Here is a 19008-nt window from a genome sequence, read left to right on the forward strand (position 1 = left end):
TTTTATCATGTTCTATGGCAGATTCTATGAGTGTATCTATTGTGACTCCCCTCCAGCCAGGTTGTGAGGTCTGAACCCGAGTCTTTAAGTCGTCTTTCACATCGTCCATGAGTACCGTGACTATCATTCCCCTGTGGTGAGTGCTATCTTTGATATCTTCTAACCCAGTGTACTGGGTGATAGCCTGCAGAGCCCGGTTGCAATAATCTTCTGCAGATTCACTCTCCTTTTGCTTTATGGTGAAAATATTGTTCCAGTTAACTACTACTGGAAAATATATACCTAATTGAGTTATGATGCGGGAAATATTATCTTGATTTTCTTGGTCTGTTAAGGGAACGTCACCATCCAATACACAATCCGTGATAAATTTTGTCACGTCGGTATTGCGTGGTAGACAGGCCCTTAACACCACACGCCAATCTTTATTAGTTGGCTCCTGAGAACTACCCAAATTCCTCAAAAATCTTTGACATTTGGCTAGTTCCTTTTTGGGATCGGGGAAATCATTTATGATGTAATTTAGTTCTGCTCTTGTCCAGGGACAATGCATTTCTACTTCCCTCGTGGGCACTACACCGTTCGCATCTGCATTTCCATTCGGAACAGTTATCGTCCGAATGGGATGCAGACCGGTAGCGCTGCTACCTCTGACCTTGTTACCTGGCTGAGGGTTTAATCTGTTGCTGCTACGTATGGTATTAATAACTTCCTTACGGGTGCAGAGGGTGTTAGCACTTCCCTTGCTGTAACCGATGGAGATGGCGGCATCACTCGTGATTGTGTTGATGCAGCATTTATCATTTGCACAGCATGGGAAATGGCAGACATTACAATAGGCTCATCATCCACATCATAAACATTTCCTTATGGTTGCTTAAGAGAGGGTACAAATTGCTTGTTACATTTTTATGGGTATTTTTGGTAACTGTACTTGCACCTCCATCCACATAAGGTGGGGGAGGTGAGCGTGAACTGCCGACAATACTCTCCACAATGCTACCTTGCCGCACGTGTGCGCCATTTTGCGGCTCGCCCGTATTGCAATTTAGCATTGCGGATGTATTCTCTGGCAATGCGCTCACAACGCTAGTTTGCGTCGCTTGCGTATTTTTAAGCCACGCATCCCCTTCATGCTGCCACAACTTTAAACATTCATAATATTTTACTTTTTTACCTCGAGAGTGCATCAGACTGATGTGGTCCCGGATATTATCTAATACATTTTTATCAAAACTACCAATTCTGGAAAATGGTCTAACACTCTTCCTCGTCATATTAAACCATAAATCACAATACCTGGTTGCATTGGCACCGTACTTAATATGCATAATATGCCGTGCCGACCCAAGTGGCGCTTCCAACAGCAGCAAATCATTTAACATCTCTACTGCTCGCCTGGCCCTCATCCTGGGAGAACCCTAAGTTTTTCAATAAAGATTTAAATTGGTGAAAGACAATCTAGATACTCTCACTTACCTATGGAAGAAATTTCCAGATGCCCCCGCTCACCTACGGAAGAAATTTCTAGATGCCCCCGCTCACCTACGGAAGAAATTTCTAGATGCCCCCGCTCACCTACGGAAGAAATTTCTAGATGCCCCCGCTCACCTATTATCTCTCAGCTCACAATCACAAGTTTCCTAGTGTGGCTCAACTACAATGCTCAAATAATCCAACCTAATTATTGAACACTGCAGTCACACTGAGAGCCGGTCACAAAAATAACAAACCATACACCTGCTCTATGTACTGAACGGTAAGCTGCTTACTGAGCGGCTAACACCAAGCCCTTAAAGATCATACGGTACCTCTAACTGTAGGGAACAAGTTACCCCTACCAACAAATGCTCACAACAAATACTCACTGTTACACACTTTTTCCTGCGCAGAAAAATACATGTTAACCCAGATATTGATAACAATTGAAAAATGTAATCCTCAACAGCTTTGTTTAAACATGTGGCAGCACAACAGGAAGTACGTATACGCTATTGTGCGACCAGTCGCATACACAATAATGTGACTACCACACAACCGTATGACAACTTTTTAGCTGTGTACGCAAAAATGCATCTTTACTGTGCGCAAAACTGCAACTCAGCCGCGTGCTCAATACTGCGGCACCCCTTTAAACGTTAGATTCTATCAACAAAGGAAAACAAACTTTTTCCTCTCTTGTCCCTGGATTCTAGTCAGCTTCCTTGGCTCACACAGAAATGGATAGCGACCTCTCAGCACAAAGCGGTTGCAGGTAAACCCTGCATTTGGCCACTCCACCCTTTGCTGAGATATCGATAACCGTATGTACTGTGTGAGTAGGTAAGTGACTTCACTACGAGCCCCCAACTAATGATACTGCCTTAGAACCTCTATACACTCCTTCCTATACCTTCTAATATCCTGCCTATACCTTCTAAGGATGACGCTAATTTGCGTACGCAGTCATACAGTAAATATAGACTTCAGACCTGGAATCTGTGGTTCCAAAGCACAAGTATTATTCAAGTAAAAGTACAGTCAGTTACACGCTATTGATCCATACACAATTAGGTGCAAAGGATTTATACAGACCCAAGTACAGTATACATATGCAGCGCTTCCGGACCAGATGTTAGGCATCAGCCAGAAACCCCTCGTCAATCAGCATTCAGCACAAAGACTAAGACGCAGTGTTGTGGCACACATATTTATACCCCCCAGAAATAAACAACACAATAGAGAAGTTTGTTGCTGATGCCATTGGTTCCCAAGGGGGATCCATCTGTTACAGAGTATTTAACAGGCTGATTCAAATAGACCCAACCCAGCCTCTAACAACTGGAGGTCTCTGGATTCCCGCCTCATGCAACATCCTAACAGTTGTTCATATAATATACATTTTGTTGCTTGAAGTCTCTGCGGTCCATAAGTTGAGAATGCATGATACGATCTCCACACAGACGATACCCGAATACTGTGGAAAAAGTATGCATCAGGACAAAACCAAACACGGCTTACTTATCATGTATAAAACCTTAGTTACCAAATAATCTTTATTTCACAGCCTTTATACTAAATGAACAAACTTAAATCTTATACCTTAAAGCTTATGGAACCTTGTATGTGGATATGTAATGTTTGAGTATGCAGGGTTCGATATAAGGACGCTAGTTAACTTGGAGCAGATGCATGCGCATAAAGCTAATAAACAGCGTTTTCATATAGGATCTTATGCATTCGCTAATATGCGACTAGTTAACAGCGCAATTGTGCGTATTAATGTGTATATGAGGAATGGTGAAAGATGCAATCGCATGGTGCTAATAGTGATATCGCCACATGTACTAAAGTGTGAGTTTATCTAAAATGGCGCTTGGGCGGCCATTCGCAAAATGGTGTCTTGTGATCTTATTTCCAAGATGGCGTCGCTGCGATTCAATTTTAAACTGATCTTGTCTCAGCCAATAATCCAGCTTCGACAATATGTAGAACAATATGTTCTTATGTTGCTTCCCCATACTCCTGGAGATGCTCCAATGCACTGCATAGTGGGGGACTTGGATTGTGGAATGTTACCCACATCTAGAAGAAAAGAACATTCAGTCCAGATGTGCTGGCCACTTCTAATGGCTTTCTATGATCACTGGCCATGTGTTTGCTTGGACTGGGCTGTTGGAGATTTGGGGGTTTCCCTGATAGGCCCCAACGATTTATAGCCACTCCCTCTGCTGGGCGGGAAGGGCCTAGCCAATGTCACTGGTACCGTGTTACAAGCTGCAGCTGACTGCAAAGTATGAGATGATTGGTTCGAATACCAAGTATGACTGTATTTCAAATTAAGGAGAATGTGAAGTAGCTTCATATAGTTAGAATTCACAGGCTTCCATTGTAAGAGCAAATGGCTCCTTTGCTAAGGTGACTAACTGCAAAGTATGAGGTGCTAGGTCAGTGTACTGAGACGCCTACTAGCAGCGCCTCAAGTCTGCCATATCGGTCACATCATCGATGTTCTGAGCTACCCTATGGTCGCTCAGTATGTCTGTCGGAGGTAAGCCGCCAGGACTATAACCACTGAATACGAATTCGCAGTTGCAGGCACAGACACACACCAAACTGGTTGCGACATGCCTGTGTTTGAGTCCCACTCCCTTGTTACCTTCAAAAAATTGCTCCCTGACTGTCAATCAAACTGCCTTCAAGTTTTCACTGCGACTGCCGTCGATAATGAAACGTGGTGCATGCTCAGTGCGACTCATAGACATGGGCAGTACAAGAACTGCTGAAATGCACAAACATTGGCATTGCATCCACCTCTGAATCAGGCCCCTATTCAGAACATTCAAAACATTTGGACAACAACTTGCAAAGACTTGTCATTGAAAGCATCAGTTTTCTGGTGATTTTCCAGCAATGTAGCCTCTAATACATAGGGTGGTTTGCAAATTGCTGGAAAATTGCCAGAAAACCACGTTTTTTCCAGAATCCATTGCTATTAAATTTGCCTACTCTCCAAACAGTTTGTCTTTTCAAGTATTTTAAGGCCCCCTGGAATCATTTGGTCTGGCCCTGAGTTTTTTTCTGCTAGCCTCATCTGGATAGCAGGGTGCTTAGAATGGCACCCTGCAGCCAGAATCTATGCAGCAGTGCCGCCTGAAGCATCCTTAGGATGCTTCAGACTGTCACACTGCAGCCCTTACAGCTACCAGAGCATCCTCAGGATGCTCCAGGCATTGCTGTAATCACTGGAAATTGTGGCCACATCCCTGTGTGACATCACATGGAGGGGGCATGGCCTGCTCTGGGCCCGCAAATAATGTTCTATATATAAAAATGGCCCTCGGCAGAAAAAAGGTTCCCCACCCCTTATCTAAGTAGTACTTTAATTATATAGGCCTGTTTAAATTACTCATTCAAGTAGTGTTGGATACAATTATACATAAGCATACAATGTTATCACAGCAGAAATAACTGTATTAATGTTGCATTTTGTTTCAATATCAGCATGATGGCAAATGAATGAGACCCAATTTTAATGTCCCTTATGCTATAGAAAAAGAAGCAGCTTTTATGGAAAAATCTCTTAATTGATCTCCGGTGATTAATATATATCTGTGTAAATTATGTTTGGGCAAAAAAGTCCCTGTTGAAATAAGGCCCAATACCTTTATATTCACAATCCCTCTTTCCTGGCCGTTATGCAGCCCGATAGTAAATGACGGCCGTCAGCTGCTAGATCTGGCATAATAAAGGATACGGGGTGAATGGCTATAGTAGCCATATACTCACAGTCCCTCTCTCCTGAAGCTGAATCCTTGAAAAAGTTCATGTTCACATCATTGCGGCTCCGTAGATCGTGGACTGTGGATATTATATTGTTTGTCCCAGGAGCAACTTTTATACTACACTAAAGATAGAATGTATATGTTGAAATCCATTTTTCACAGCTTATGGGACTTTGATACATAAAGGATTCTCCCTATTATACATTTTTCTTCTGTATAATTAATTTTTATTGAACTTTTTTTCATTAATTCCCCGGTGGGATATTAAAATGTGTATTTTATAGTTTTTTTAATATAGAAATTGATTATTAGAAAAAATAATGTGCAATTATCTTTATATATGCATTATATATATAAGCCTGTCGTTTATTTAAATTTTGTGGTCACACTTGCTAGGGCACCCTGTTTTTCAAATGTAAGACAAACTTTTTTTATTTTTCCAGGTGCTTATTAACTGATAGGCCTGGGTGCGGTCCTGTCTCTTTTAGGCAGGACCCAGTTTCATGTTTAAAATGTATGCAGCTTGAGCCAAAGGTGGCAGATCAAGTTTATTTATCTGAGAATCAGTGTAGGGACTGGCCAGATGAGAACGACCGTGAAGCGGTGGCCAGCTTAACAAATTATTGCAATATTTTGGAACCAACATTCCCTATGTTTAAAGGAGTTGCAGTTTGAAAGGCATGTGAGTGCCGAGTTTGTATGATATTTTTTATGTAGATGGTGTGGTCACATGCCAAGGGCACCCCAGATGGTTGAGTGCCGTGGATTAAGCCTGTGGTATATATATATATATATATTTTAAGACAGAATAAAATTGTTCCCTTATTTATATACATACCTGTGTCTTGGTGTCGGTAACTTCTGCCATAGTAGAATCTTTTTATAAGTGCAGTACCAATTTTTCTTTTTGAATAGTTTGTTCTGCATTAGTAAGTCTCTGAGACTTCACAGGTTACTGCTGCTAATATAAATTGTTTTTTTTTATATGAGCGCCTGAAATGAAGGAACTTTGGGCCTGATTCAGAGCCGGACGCATTTAGCGCTCGCTCGTCCTGAAAATAGGGGTGGCTATTCAAATGAACCGTTCGCTGTTTACGGTCTGTTCACGCCTCTAGGTCTGAACGAGCGAACAGAACTTGCGGTCGTTTTTTGGGAAACTACGCCCCCTGGCCGCTCGCATCCTACGTCATGTCCGCTATTTATTAGATTAATCGAGTACATCGAACAGGGTATGAGCTGCTCGCTATTCTTGTGGTTGGTTTTTGCTATCACAATTTTGCGAGCAGTTCTGGCTTAAAAAAAACCCAGTGACGTGGTCAATGACGCTGCTGTTTTAAATATGCACACCCATAAAACGCCCGTTTTGACCTTTAAGCACACCTGCGATCGGATCTCCACTCCCCGTTTTCAAGCACCTTCCCCTGTTACCACCCACATACGCCTCATCCTGTCACTCAAATTAGCAGGCATTCGCTATTTTGCGAGCACATGAATTTCGGCCGCACTGACTGGTTCGCGCATGCGTATAACGATCCGTACGCATGCGCAGTTGGGCAAACATCGCTCGGAGCGAACGAGCTGCCGCTTATGAGTGGCTCTGAATCAGGCCCTTTGTTCCTAAGATTGTGTGTATTGTTTTTGGGATTATACCTCAAATATACAATGATAAATGGGCCCCAGTGTGTCAGAAATGTAATAGAGGGCCTGATTCAGAGTTATATGGTGTTTCAATTTGTACCTACTTTTCTGATGTTCTCAGATCTTTGGAAGTGCAGGAGCAGCACTGCACGTGTGTAGATCTAGTCCTGTGATGTTGGTCACACTGTCCCGGAAGCTGCAGCATGATTTTATTGATTGATGTTACAGAAATCAGGAAAGCAGTATCACTGGCCACCGCAGCATTGTTTAGCCAGACATCCAGAGTACCCTGAGGGTTCCTCGGATGTCCTATAGTGCGGCGATGTTGACTGAGTGGATCCAATGCTGCATCTTCCAACGCAGGCATAGAATCACAAAAGCCTGCAGTGGGCGTTTTTTAAAACAAGAGTCCAGATTTGTGGTGAGTTATAAGTTGCAGCAAATCATGGAGATTTTCATTGAGAGGCTGAGAAACCATGCTGACAGCAATGTACTGAGTGCTTTTTTGGCACGTTTGGTTGACTTGGATTATTACAAACACAGATGTGTACTCACTCGTCTTTGCTGCAGTTGCGCCAGACAGCCCCTGGTCCCGTGAGACTCTGCCAGCGCCGAACATCTTTTTTTGCTAAAATGCGTCTAAGTCACAAGAAAGCTTTTTTCCATGCCAAGTTCCATTTACTGACATTTGCACAGAGATATCACATATCTAATTCATCAGCACAGTCTCCTGATGCATCCTAATCGCATTGAATTATGACGCTAGCAGAGATGCACAGCGCCTGGGCGACTCGCTCACACCAGGCGTATCACGCTAGTTACATCCAGCAACTTATACCTCCAAAACAGTCAGGATGGAAATTTGCACTTTATTACTGATTTAAAATGGCAGGTTTCTGGTGAGTTAGTAACTATTCGCACTCCATTACGTTATTTATTTGCAAATTGACGAAAACTAAAAATTTGGGCAAAATCAGATACTGATATATTCTGCCATTGTCTAAAATGGTCTCTATAATAGCATCCTTCCCATTTGTATGCCAATGCCAGTGCATACCTAAACACAGCTTTACAATGTCGGACACACATAATGTTTATGTACTGTATGGAGTGGTGGAAAGTTCTCAAACTGAATCATCCCAATCAACGTTTTTAATAATAACTACTCTAACCAACAATCTCTCTGTTCTCTAGAGAAAACACATTATGGGGAAGGATTTAAAGTAATAACTCTGGAAACATTCTTTCACTATAATGAATGTGTTTGTTGCCCATGAAAGTAGATGGTGAGGTGTGGTGAGGGAAAACATGTGGTACTGTGCCATTATATGACTCAGCAAGCAGCAACTCCCTCTCATTATATCCAAATCTTCACAGTGCCAAATAAAGCTCAATGTTTCCTCTAAGCTGTGTGATTTGGAAATGTAACAGTTAAACCTTGTTTTTCTATGTGCTTCACCATTTTCATTGTATTGAGATTGTATTATTCAGAGCAGCCCTCCATAATGGGTGTTTCCTATTGAGACCATCTTTTATCATTCCACTTATAGATTGCTGAGCTAAAGTCATTGAGGGTTATTTATCAATCAGCATTTTTGTTGCCTGGTTTAAAGCAGTGTTTTTTTTTAAAGGCAATACACATCATTGTATTGGCTTTAACATAAATCACCACTTTAAATCCAATGACTAAGTCACAAAGGTATTTGAGAATGCCACAACTTCTTGACCAGAAAACCATGGCACTCTTATACCACTTTCACACTGTCGAAGCTGGATTAGTGGCTGAGACGGAATCAGCGTAAAAATTAGTGTGCGCGACGCCATCTTGTGAATGGCAGCTAGACTCCATTTTAGAAACAAGAATCTGCAAGACGCCATTTTGTGACCAGCGCCATTTTAAGTTATGACTCACGAGCTAAGTACAGATGGCAATATTTTTGATAATCTTTTTAGAAGCCATGACAGGCCCATTCTGGGGACAACCTTGCATAGAGAAATACCAAAACAACTAGAAAAACAGCCTCCTGAGAAAACTAAATAGAATAGACAATACACCAGAATACTGTGAGTGTTTTACATACAAATTGGGAATCCCTGTATATAGACAAGTATAGTTGTGGCAATTGTAATATAACCAGACATTGATCTACACAATTGAATTTGTCTGAATCCTAAACAGGTTTTAGTCTCACTCCCAGACAGAATGGCCCCAGCTTCACAGCTGGGGGTCTCCACCTTGTTTGAGAAGTGAAGCTCACTGCCCATAACACATTTGCATTGAAGTTTGAAACTGGTAGTAAGGAATGAGATATGTTGGAGCCCTTCTGCTCCAAGCTCGCCTTAGGACACCTGCGTTTCGGTTTGACAGGTGTACCGCTCCATATATATGTATATGTTAAATCCATCATAAATAGAATCTCATGCATAAACACCGCACATTACGCACAGTTGTGCTGCTAACATGACGCACAGTAGCGAATGCACAATATTCTGCATGCGAACGCTGTTTATTAGCTGCATGCGTGCACATCTGCCCCAAATCAGATAAACCTAACTAGCATCTTTTCCCATATCCCTAATACTTACATAATGCACACTTACACTAAAGGTTCCATAGCTATAAAGTAAAATATCCAAGTTTTATTAATTTATTACAAATGCTGTGAAATAAAGACTATTTTGGTATCTAAGGTTTAATACATGATAAGTAAGCCGTGTTTGATATTATACTGATCCGCACTTTCTCAACAGCTTCCCGGTATCATCGGTGTGAAGATCGCAACATGCATTCTCAACTTATGGACTGTAGAGATATAAAGCACCAAAATGTATTAAACCAATAGCCTAGATTTGCATGCAGGGGAAATAGAGGAGGCAACAAGCTGTTAGAGGATGTTCTGTGTCCATTTGAACCAACCTGTTAAATGCCCTGTAACAAATGCACCCGCACTGGGAACCAATGGGATCAGCAACAAACTCCTCTATTGTGTTGTCTATTTCTGGGGGGGTATAAATATGTGTGCTCTGACTCTGGGTTTCTAGTCTTCTTGCTGATTGCTGATTGATGGAGGTTTCTTGATGATGCCGGAATCTGGTCCCAGAGCACTTGTGTATGTATGACGTTATCTTGGGTCTGTATCATTTCTTTGCGCTAAATTGTATACTTAGATCACAGTGTGTAACTGACTGTACTTTACTTGAATAATACTTTGTGCTTTGGAACACATGTTCAAGGTCTAAAGTCTTTATTTTACTGTATGACTGCATTTGCAAATAGCGTAAATTTTAGAGGTTTATAGGCAGGGTTTAGAAGGTATAGGTAGGTGCGTATAGAGGTTGAAATCCAGTATCCTTAACACTTGCTCCAATAACCTGGGTTACTGTGCAGTGTGAAAGGGCCAGGTTGAAATAAACCGGGTTGAGCGACCTGGCATGTCAACCCTGGTAACATGCAGAGTTGAATACGGGTTCAACCAGGCTCACAATGCAGTGTGAGTGGGTAACCCAGGTCGATGCGTCCTCGGTCCTGTTCACAGCATAGGCAGAGCTGGCACTTGAAGATTATCTCATCACCAAGCGCCAGATCACACGTGATGGTGGCTCTTATTGCAAGATCGGGCTGCCAGTCTTAAAGGGGTCTCAGCCAGGTCGCACTTGGGATGGACTGCTTGCGGCTGCACAAGGGCGCCAGGGTCCAGCTGCAGATGATTCTTGCTCTCCACCCAACCGCTGCCGTAATTATTTTATTTGAAGCTCAGGGGGTAGGCATAGTGAGGGAAGAGGCAGAGGGGGAGCACAGGACGGCGCTGGGTGGTGAGACACCTAGTACCGGCCCTCGGACGCATGAATAAAATCCTGGGTGCGACCCGGCATTGTGATGTGAAAGGGGTTTAAGTGAGGATAGGCTCAGTCAGTGTAACATGAATGATGAGGAAACACTGTTTCCCTCTCCGACTAAAGCAATTGTGTTTAGCAAAAGTTTCATACAGAATTTTAACAATCTATTTTTTTTTTATGTGCCAGGCGAACAAGCATTTTTATTCACTCTGATTTTAAACTGAGCATAATCTTAAATCAGGTGCAGATTGGGCCTTTGGGAGAATGGGGCACAGGACGTGCTAGACCAGACCCCCTTTCTTACCTATACAGTGCCAGATGAAATAGGGGACACTGGGGGCATGTGCCTCAGGCTCCCCTCAACCAATCGGTTTGGTGGCCATTGTGATACAGTGACAGTGACTGCTCTCTAAGCTGTGCCTGCAGCCAATAATCACATTGTAGCAGTCTGTGTGAGTTCAGTGTACTACACACACTAGCCGTGCAGGCTGCTGGGATAGAGGGGGCGGGCATGGAGGCATGTGAGGAGCGACCCACTCTCTCTGACATATACTTAGCACTGCGACTGCAAAGTAAGGAGGGTGATGGAGGACAGGAGAGGCTGGAGTGAGGGAAGAAGCAGGGTGATGGATGAGAAGGAAGGAACAGGGTGATGGAGGAGAGGGAAGGAGCAGGGTAATAGAGGAGAGGATAGATCCGGAGTGTGAGGGAAGGAGGGTAATGGAGGAGAGGATATGGCTGGGGTGTGACTGAAGGAGGATGATGGAGGGGGGATGTGACCAGGGTGTGAGGGAAGAGGATGATCAGTAACCATTAGGTCAAACTGCATGCCAATCCTCCGAGTTCCAGATTATAGATAGACAGTAAAAAGGTCGACCATGTCTAGATAGACACCAGATTGTAAACAGTCAGTAGGTCGACTGGGATAAAAGGTCCACAGGGACAAAAGATCGACATGTAAGAAGGTCAACAGTTAGAAATAGTCGACACTGTCAAAAGGTCGACACAAAAAACATGGTCTACACATTTTTTTTATTTTTTTATAGGGTTAGGCACTTACCCAGACGGTTAGTTAGGCATTATCCCCGATGGTTAGGATTAGGGAGGTTGAGGGCTAGGCACTTACCGGAGGGTTAGGGTTAGACACTAGAAGGGACGGTTAGGGTCAGACACCTACTTGGACGGTTAGGGTTAGGCACCAGGAGGGATGGTTAGGGTTAGGCACAAAGGGGAGAGTTTAGTGTGAAGATTTGGGCTTAAAAAAAAAAAACACATGTCGACCATTTTCATGTTAACCTTTTGACCGTTTGTAACTGATGATCTTCTTACATGTCGACCGTTAGTGTGTCAACCTTTTGTCCCTGTTGACCTTTTGTCCCAGTCGACCTATTGACTGTCTAACATCTGGGGCGGGATATAATTGAGTTCGAGCTTTTAGATTTTGCGAGTTTCCCTGAAAACTCGCACATTTTGTAATCTCGACCAATGTAATAGTTTGCGCGATCCTGCAAACTCGCATTTTTCAAACTCGCATAGAGATGTTTCCCCAGGTTGTACATACAACTCGTGCAATGTAATAGGGTACGAGTTCAAAACTCGCACCACATAAAACATTACCATAATCTCACCAAAAAATAGACCAAAGTGACAATGGAGAGTTGTATGTTAAAAATGTAAATCTTTTTTCAAAAACGTTACAAAGGAATCTTTCCATCCATAAACATATATAATTATGCATATGTGTAAAATCACCTTTTTAAGGATGTAAATACTCATAATTCTTAATTCTTTTAAAAGTGTCTAAATCGAACCCATATTCGATTAGGCGCCAAAATTCTGGACTTTTTTTCCACCCCTATTGTGTGCTGAAAAATGATCCCCGTTTTTTGGCATAGACTTTTCGCCTCGGCGAAAAGTCTTGGGGATAAGTTTTCTCCCTGGCGAAAAGTCACAATCTGTGTTTTTTTTCACAGAAACCTACTTTTTGCGGCTAATTAAATACAAACATCTGTTCCAATTAAATATAGTTCAAAATAAACAAAACAATCTAAGTTTAGTTTATAAAGAAAGACAGACACAAATTTAATTCAACCTGTGGCGTCCCCAAAAATAGGGGAACCCACCAGTGGAGCATAAGAATGCTGATTAGAAGGGGTGGTCTAGTTAATTTTTAAACCCTGCTTGTATATAAATGTTTAATATGTGTAAGGAAAATAGGTTGGAGGACTGTCCCCTGAAATGAGGGGAGGACTTGGTTCTGTCCAGTGGAAAGCCTATTAAACTGTGGGGGAACACGAGGACGGGACACTACCAAGGGCAAGAATAGGGAGGAGAGTGCCCTGTTGCAGGAAAGGGGAGGGACAGCACGCGAGTAATGGCCCGTTGAGAGGAGCACGAGGAAGAAGAGACTGCTATAAAAAGGGACATACACGCAACAAGTGCGCAGTTGTTCCGGAGTACGGGGGAAAGCTGGCTGTTACGTGGCTGAGCGGTTCTTACCTGTTCGACCGGGAGGTGTCCACCAGTTGTCGGAAGTCAGGGAGCAGCATTAGCGACATCTCGGAAGGGTCCCAAGCCGGAAAAGAAGGTAGCCGGAAGTGAAGGGGCGTCTCGCCGGGCGAAGGCGGGTCGGAAGGTGGAGACGTGGAGGCTGACAGTCGCGTCAGGCAGAGGCAGGTCCGGAGGTGGGGATTTGGAGACCGACACCCACGGAGGTGGAGCAAGACCCTGGGTGCGAAATATAAAAAAGAGAGAGCTGGGGTTTGACGGAGCGGGGTAAGAGACTATTGGCCATATGCACACCCCAGCCTTCCCACACGCACTCACAATTAACCCCTATTCTAAGCCTGTTAATTGCAGCCTTTGGTCCCTTTGATTAGGGTCTTACATTTTTCATAAATCCTCGTGCAGAGCAAAGTAAGGATGGAATATAAAGGCACCCTACAGCTGCTATTGATTAATTGTTAGCAGCCACCTCATCCTTAGGACCCCTCCATAGACTAGCACAGCTAAAGAACTCTGTACCAAAGGAAAAAAGACTGTGTTACAGTATTATGTCTCCATATAAGTAAACCTTCGTGGCAAGTTACAGTAGAGGCTCTTTTAAGGATAAGGAGGTCTAGGGAGAACGGAGCTAGCTCATAGACTATTACAGCCAACGGAGCAGAGTAACAAAGTAACAGTCCCCTTTGTCGTTATAGCAAATCCCCCTCAGTGCAGTTTACCTTCACAAAACAGATAGAGACTTTGTATCAATGCCTAGCAGTCAGCCAGGATTTAAAATAAATGAGGAATCATTCGCAGCTAGGAACAATTTAGCTTCACATTGATTGCAAGCGGAACTTATTCTGTCAAGCAGGCTAAGGACAAATGTACAACCATTATCCCGGGCAACGCGGTGTACACGCAGGTGGACTTGTCACGTTATTACTTGATTAATGTGTAGCTTCTGGCCAGAAAGCGTTAGGAGAGTTAATGCACATTTTAAAGTAATTGAAGTTGTTTGCCATTTCTGTTATTGTGTGATTATAGTGGATAAGATTAATTGTGTTTTATTGTGCTGCAAACAATAATTTTTGAACCAACAGGGACGACAGTTGCTGATCGTGGCCAGGAGGCCAAGTTCCTGTACAATAAAATCCAATTGACTGGTTGTTTGGTGAATAGACATAATAAATGTTATTGTTATTGTATATGCTGTTGTGAGTAGATCTGTGGTTCGCTCTAAGAAAGAACACTAGTGGAAAATACTACATTACCTGTTGTGGAAATAAAAGATTGTAAACTTCTTTTCTGAAATCGTTGCATACTTACCTCTTCACCTCTCTGTACTAACAAAAAAGAATCTAGAAACCCCCGTCCTACGTATACCCAGAATTCAGGAGTAGGTCACATTTGGCGTCACTAAGTACAGGATCCAGAGTCCAAAGTGAAGAGTGTAGGTGAGAAGTCATTAGAAAAGTGTACAATGTCACAGGAACAAAGAGCAATGGGGGACTCGGCTGGAGCAAGTGGAAGTGGTATTCCGCAAATCAACCCCATAACCCTTCCTTATTACTTCGGTGCTCCCTGGCTGCCTACTTTTAGTGGAGATAGATATGGAGGCAAGGGAAGTAACCTAACGGAATTCCGAAATAAAATAAGATCGATGTTTAGACTATACCCGTTAAATGAACGTCAACAAGTGGAAATCCTTATTGGCCAGTTAAAAGGGGCGGCTCTACGAGAAGTGACATCATGGCCAGCAGAGGAAAGACGTGATGTTGACCAAATCTTTCAGCGACTGGCCGCTACATTTGAAACCAGGACAGTATCAGAACTCAAGACGTTGTTCTATGGCCGTAAACAAATTCCAGGGGAGACACTAAGAGATTACGCTCTAAGTCTACAAGAGGCACTTCGGGATATCCGGACTATTGGAAACGAAGAAGTGGGAGATACGGATGAAGTACTCATAGCCCAATTCATTGAGGGCTCTAATGGAGAAGGCATCAAGTCCCAACTGAAATTGTTAAGAATGCAGATGCCGGAACATTCTTTTCTGGATTTCAAAGAAATGGCTATAAAAATAGTAGGTTCCCAAAGAGGACCCGAGTTAAGTTTTCCAGAGATGCCAGACTTCCAGGAGGGTCATAGTGGGACCAAGACAAGACATATGGGAGAAGAAAATCTTTTGACTAGAAAGGACCTTGTGAAACAAAGCACTCAGTTACCCTCTAATGATCCTCCTGAAACTGTAGAGAAGCAGCTGAAGGAATTAATGTTGGGAATGGCTGAAATTCGTCACGAAATGCGGACTTTGAAGAAAAACAAATCTACCAAGTATCAAACCACACGGTGGAGGAATGATAGAGAACAGAATACGGAGGATTGGTGGGCCCCTCCTAGAAGAACGGGACGACGGGCGACTGACCAATTTGATACCCAGGGGCGTCCTATTTGTCGACAATGCCAGAGACCAGGTCATATCGAAAGGAACTGTCCTCAAGGGGAGAGTTTAAACTCCCAGGCCCCGGGGAGAGAGAATGAACCTCGGGGGGAACAATAGTCACAGATCCTAAAATGGGGGAATGGTGGCCCCGTTATGTGGGAAAGTGTCCCATGCTCACCATTGATATTAATGGAATCAAAACCCCTGCAATGATTGACACTGGGTCGCAGATTACCACGATTCAATTCACTCTCTTTCAACAACATTGGGCCGCGGACCAAGTCATGCTACCCCCACCATCCTGGTTACAATTAATAGCCAGCAATGGGCTAGGCATCGATTGTCTTGGATACTGGGAAGCAGATATTAATATTGGCAACAGTTCCCTACCTAAACAAGGATGTCTGATTACGCATTCGGAAGATCCCAAGTCGATACCCGTTATACTTGGCATGAATATTCTCCAAAAATGCCCTGATGAATGGATTACTGCTTTGCGGAAAGAACTATCGCAAGCCATGATGGCGGAACAACGGATTCTGAAGAAGACGATTAAGGTACTCCAGGGGCATCAACATCTGGTAAAGGCAAAAGGAGAAGTAGGATGGGTACGAATCGGGGATGGCAAACCTGTTAAAATCCCACCTAACTCGGAAGTTCTTCTATGGGGAAAAGGACCCTGTGGACCCCATGGAGAAAAATATGAAGCCATAGTAGAACCATGTATGATGCTGAACCGGGGGGAAGTGGCAGTGGCCCATGCTGTTGTTACTGTGGACCGAGGACGAGTACCTATTAGGGTACTGAACCCCCATAATAAGACGGTGAAACTATATCGACATCAACCAGTGGCCAAACTTATTTGGACATCGTTCCAGGATGTTCATAGTCTGGGAATGAAAACCAAAAAAATGGAGGAAAGGACGGAAGAGAACAATTCCGAGGGGCTGCCTTGGTGGGAAGAGTTACACATTGGCGGTGAGGAAACGACACCAGCTCAGAAGGAAGGAGCCCTGAGGGTGGTGAGAGAAAAAGGCGAAGCTTTTAGTAAGCATCCGGCTGATTTTGGGACGGTAACTCATATTCTACACCGTATTGTGACTGGGGGAGTGCCACCAATTAAAGAAAGACATCGTCCCTTAGCGCCAGCCTTATATCAACCTGTGCGCCGAATGTTGGAGGAAATGAAGGCTGCAGGAGTGATCCAAGAGAGCCATAGTCCTTGGGCGGCGCCCATTGTACTAGTGAAAAAGAAAAATGGTCAACTACGACTATGCGTTGATTATAGGAAACTCAACCACGTTACACATCGAGATGCCTATCCACTGCCCCGGATAGAAGAGTCACTGACGGCCTTAAAATCTGCACAGTATTTCTCTACATTGGACCTGACCAGTGGATACTGGCAAATACGAATGGCCCCGGAAGATCAGGAAAAGACCGCTTTTACCACCCCAATGGGCTTACATGAATTCTTGAGGATGCCGTTTGGACTATGCAATGCCCCCGCAACATTTCAAAGAGTTATGGAACATTGTTTGGGACATCTAAACTATGAGTTAGTACTCTTATATTTAGATGATATTATCATATTCTCCCGAACTTATGAAGAACATCTCAACCATCTTCAGGAAGTGTTCCAACGCTTGATCAAATACGGACTCAAACTTAACCCAGCAAAATGTCATCTGTTAAAACCTGAGGTGAAATATCTGGGACACATAGTAAGTTCAAAAGGGGTGAAGCCCGATACAGATAAAATCCAAGTAATTCAGGAATGGCCCGTGCCCCGAACCATTAAGGACGTGAGGCGTTTCTTGGGATTTGTCAGGTATTATAGACAATTTATTAAGAACTTTGCCAAAGTTGCCTGTCCATTGCATGAACTACTTAGAGGAGTACCCAAATCAGGAAGAGAAGTGTCCAAGGAAGTAGAGTGGAATGCTTGTCAGCAAGAGGCGTTTGAGCAACTGAGACAGGAATTAATGCAGGCGCCTATTCTGGCCTACCCCGACTACAGTCGCCCTTTCTCCCTGTACACGGATGCGAGCAAACAGGGGTTGGGGGCCGTGCTGGCACAGAAGCAAGATGGAGATGAGAGGGTTATAGCCTACGCTAGTAGAGGGTTAAGAAAGACAGAACGGAATGATTCCAACTACAGTGCCTTTAAATTAGAGTTCTTGGCTTTAGTGTGGGCTGTCACTGAGAAATTCAAAGACTATTTAACTATGGCAGTTTTCACAGCTTACACTGATTGTAATCCACTAGCCCACTTACAGACAGCGCAATTGGGAGCTCTAGAGCAACGCTGGTACTCCCGTCTAGCAAACTTCAGATTTACCATCGTCTATCGGACTGGTAAAAGTAATAGCAACGCGGATGCGCTATCCCGCTTACCAAGTCAGGAAGAACCATAACACATAGACCAACGGGAAACTATAGAGATCCCCGCTTTCATCAAAAACTTCATACCAAAAAGGAAAGCGGTCTCCGCATGCAGTTCCATTAATTATGAAGTCATAGACTTGGGGTCTGCAGGGGAGTGGCAAAAGTGGCAACAGGAGTCCTTTATGTTTAAACAACTAAAAACCATGTTACAACAAGGGAAGAGGCAAAAGAAACAACAATTACCGGAGGAGTTAACTAAACTCTGGCGGCAAAGGGACCGATTGACTGTGCAGGAGGGCATCATCTTAAGACAAAGCATAAATCCAAAGACGCACCAGTCCCATAGTCAAATCCTAATTCCGAGGGAGAAGTCAGCTGAATTGTTGCAGGCATACAATGACCGGTCAGGACATTTCGGTTACAAAAAAACAGAAGCTAACCTAAGACAGCGGTTCTATTGGGTCAGTCTACGCTTGGATGTAGAGGAGTGGTGCCAGAAATGTATTAATTGTAACTTGAGGAAACCATCGTTGGGTACCCAAAAGGCCCCCCTACACCCCATCAACAGTACAAGTCCATTAGAATTGGTCACATTAGACCATGTGAAACTGGAAAGAAGCCGTACCGGATTCGAGTATGCACTCACTATTGTCGACCACTATACTAAGTTCGCAGTGGTACTACCGGTAAAAGACTTAACAGCAAAAACCACTGCTGAACTTTTCTGGAGAGCTTTCGTACGCCCTTACGGGTACCCAATGAAAATATTAACGGATCAAGGACCGGCGTTTACCGCGAAGCTGTTTAAAGAGTTGTGTGCCTTATATGGGTGTCAAAAGCTGCAAACAACCGCCTACCATCCTCAAGGAAATGGGTTGTGTGAACGGACCAACCAAACTCTAATCCATATGCTGAGAGCATTGTCCATGCAAAAAAGACAGGAATGGCCTA

General features: G+C 43.5%; 1 protein-coding gene across 1 annotated transcript; it reads left to right on the plus strand.

Annotated features, from left to right (window-relative positions):
• The first annotated feature begins 14727 nt into the window (after positions 1–14727).
• On the plus strand, positions 14728–15786 carry LOC148474125 (uncharacterized). Its single transcript, XM_088459055.1, has one exon. The coding sequence runs from the start codon at positions 14728–14730 to the stop codon at positions 15784–15786; it is 1059 nt and encodes a 352-aa protein (XP_088315181.1).
• The last annotated feature ends 3222 nt before the right edge of the window (positions 15787–19008 follow it).

The sequence above is a fragment of the Taudactylus pleione genome, unplaced genomic scaffold, assembly GCF_031769625.1.
Source record: "Taudactylus pleione unplaced genomic scaffold, aTauple2 ptg000889l, whole genome shotgun sequence".
Taxonomy (NCBI): Eukaryota; Metazoa; Chordata; class Amphibia; order Anura; family Myobatrachidae; genus Taudactylus; species Taudactylus pleione.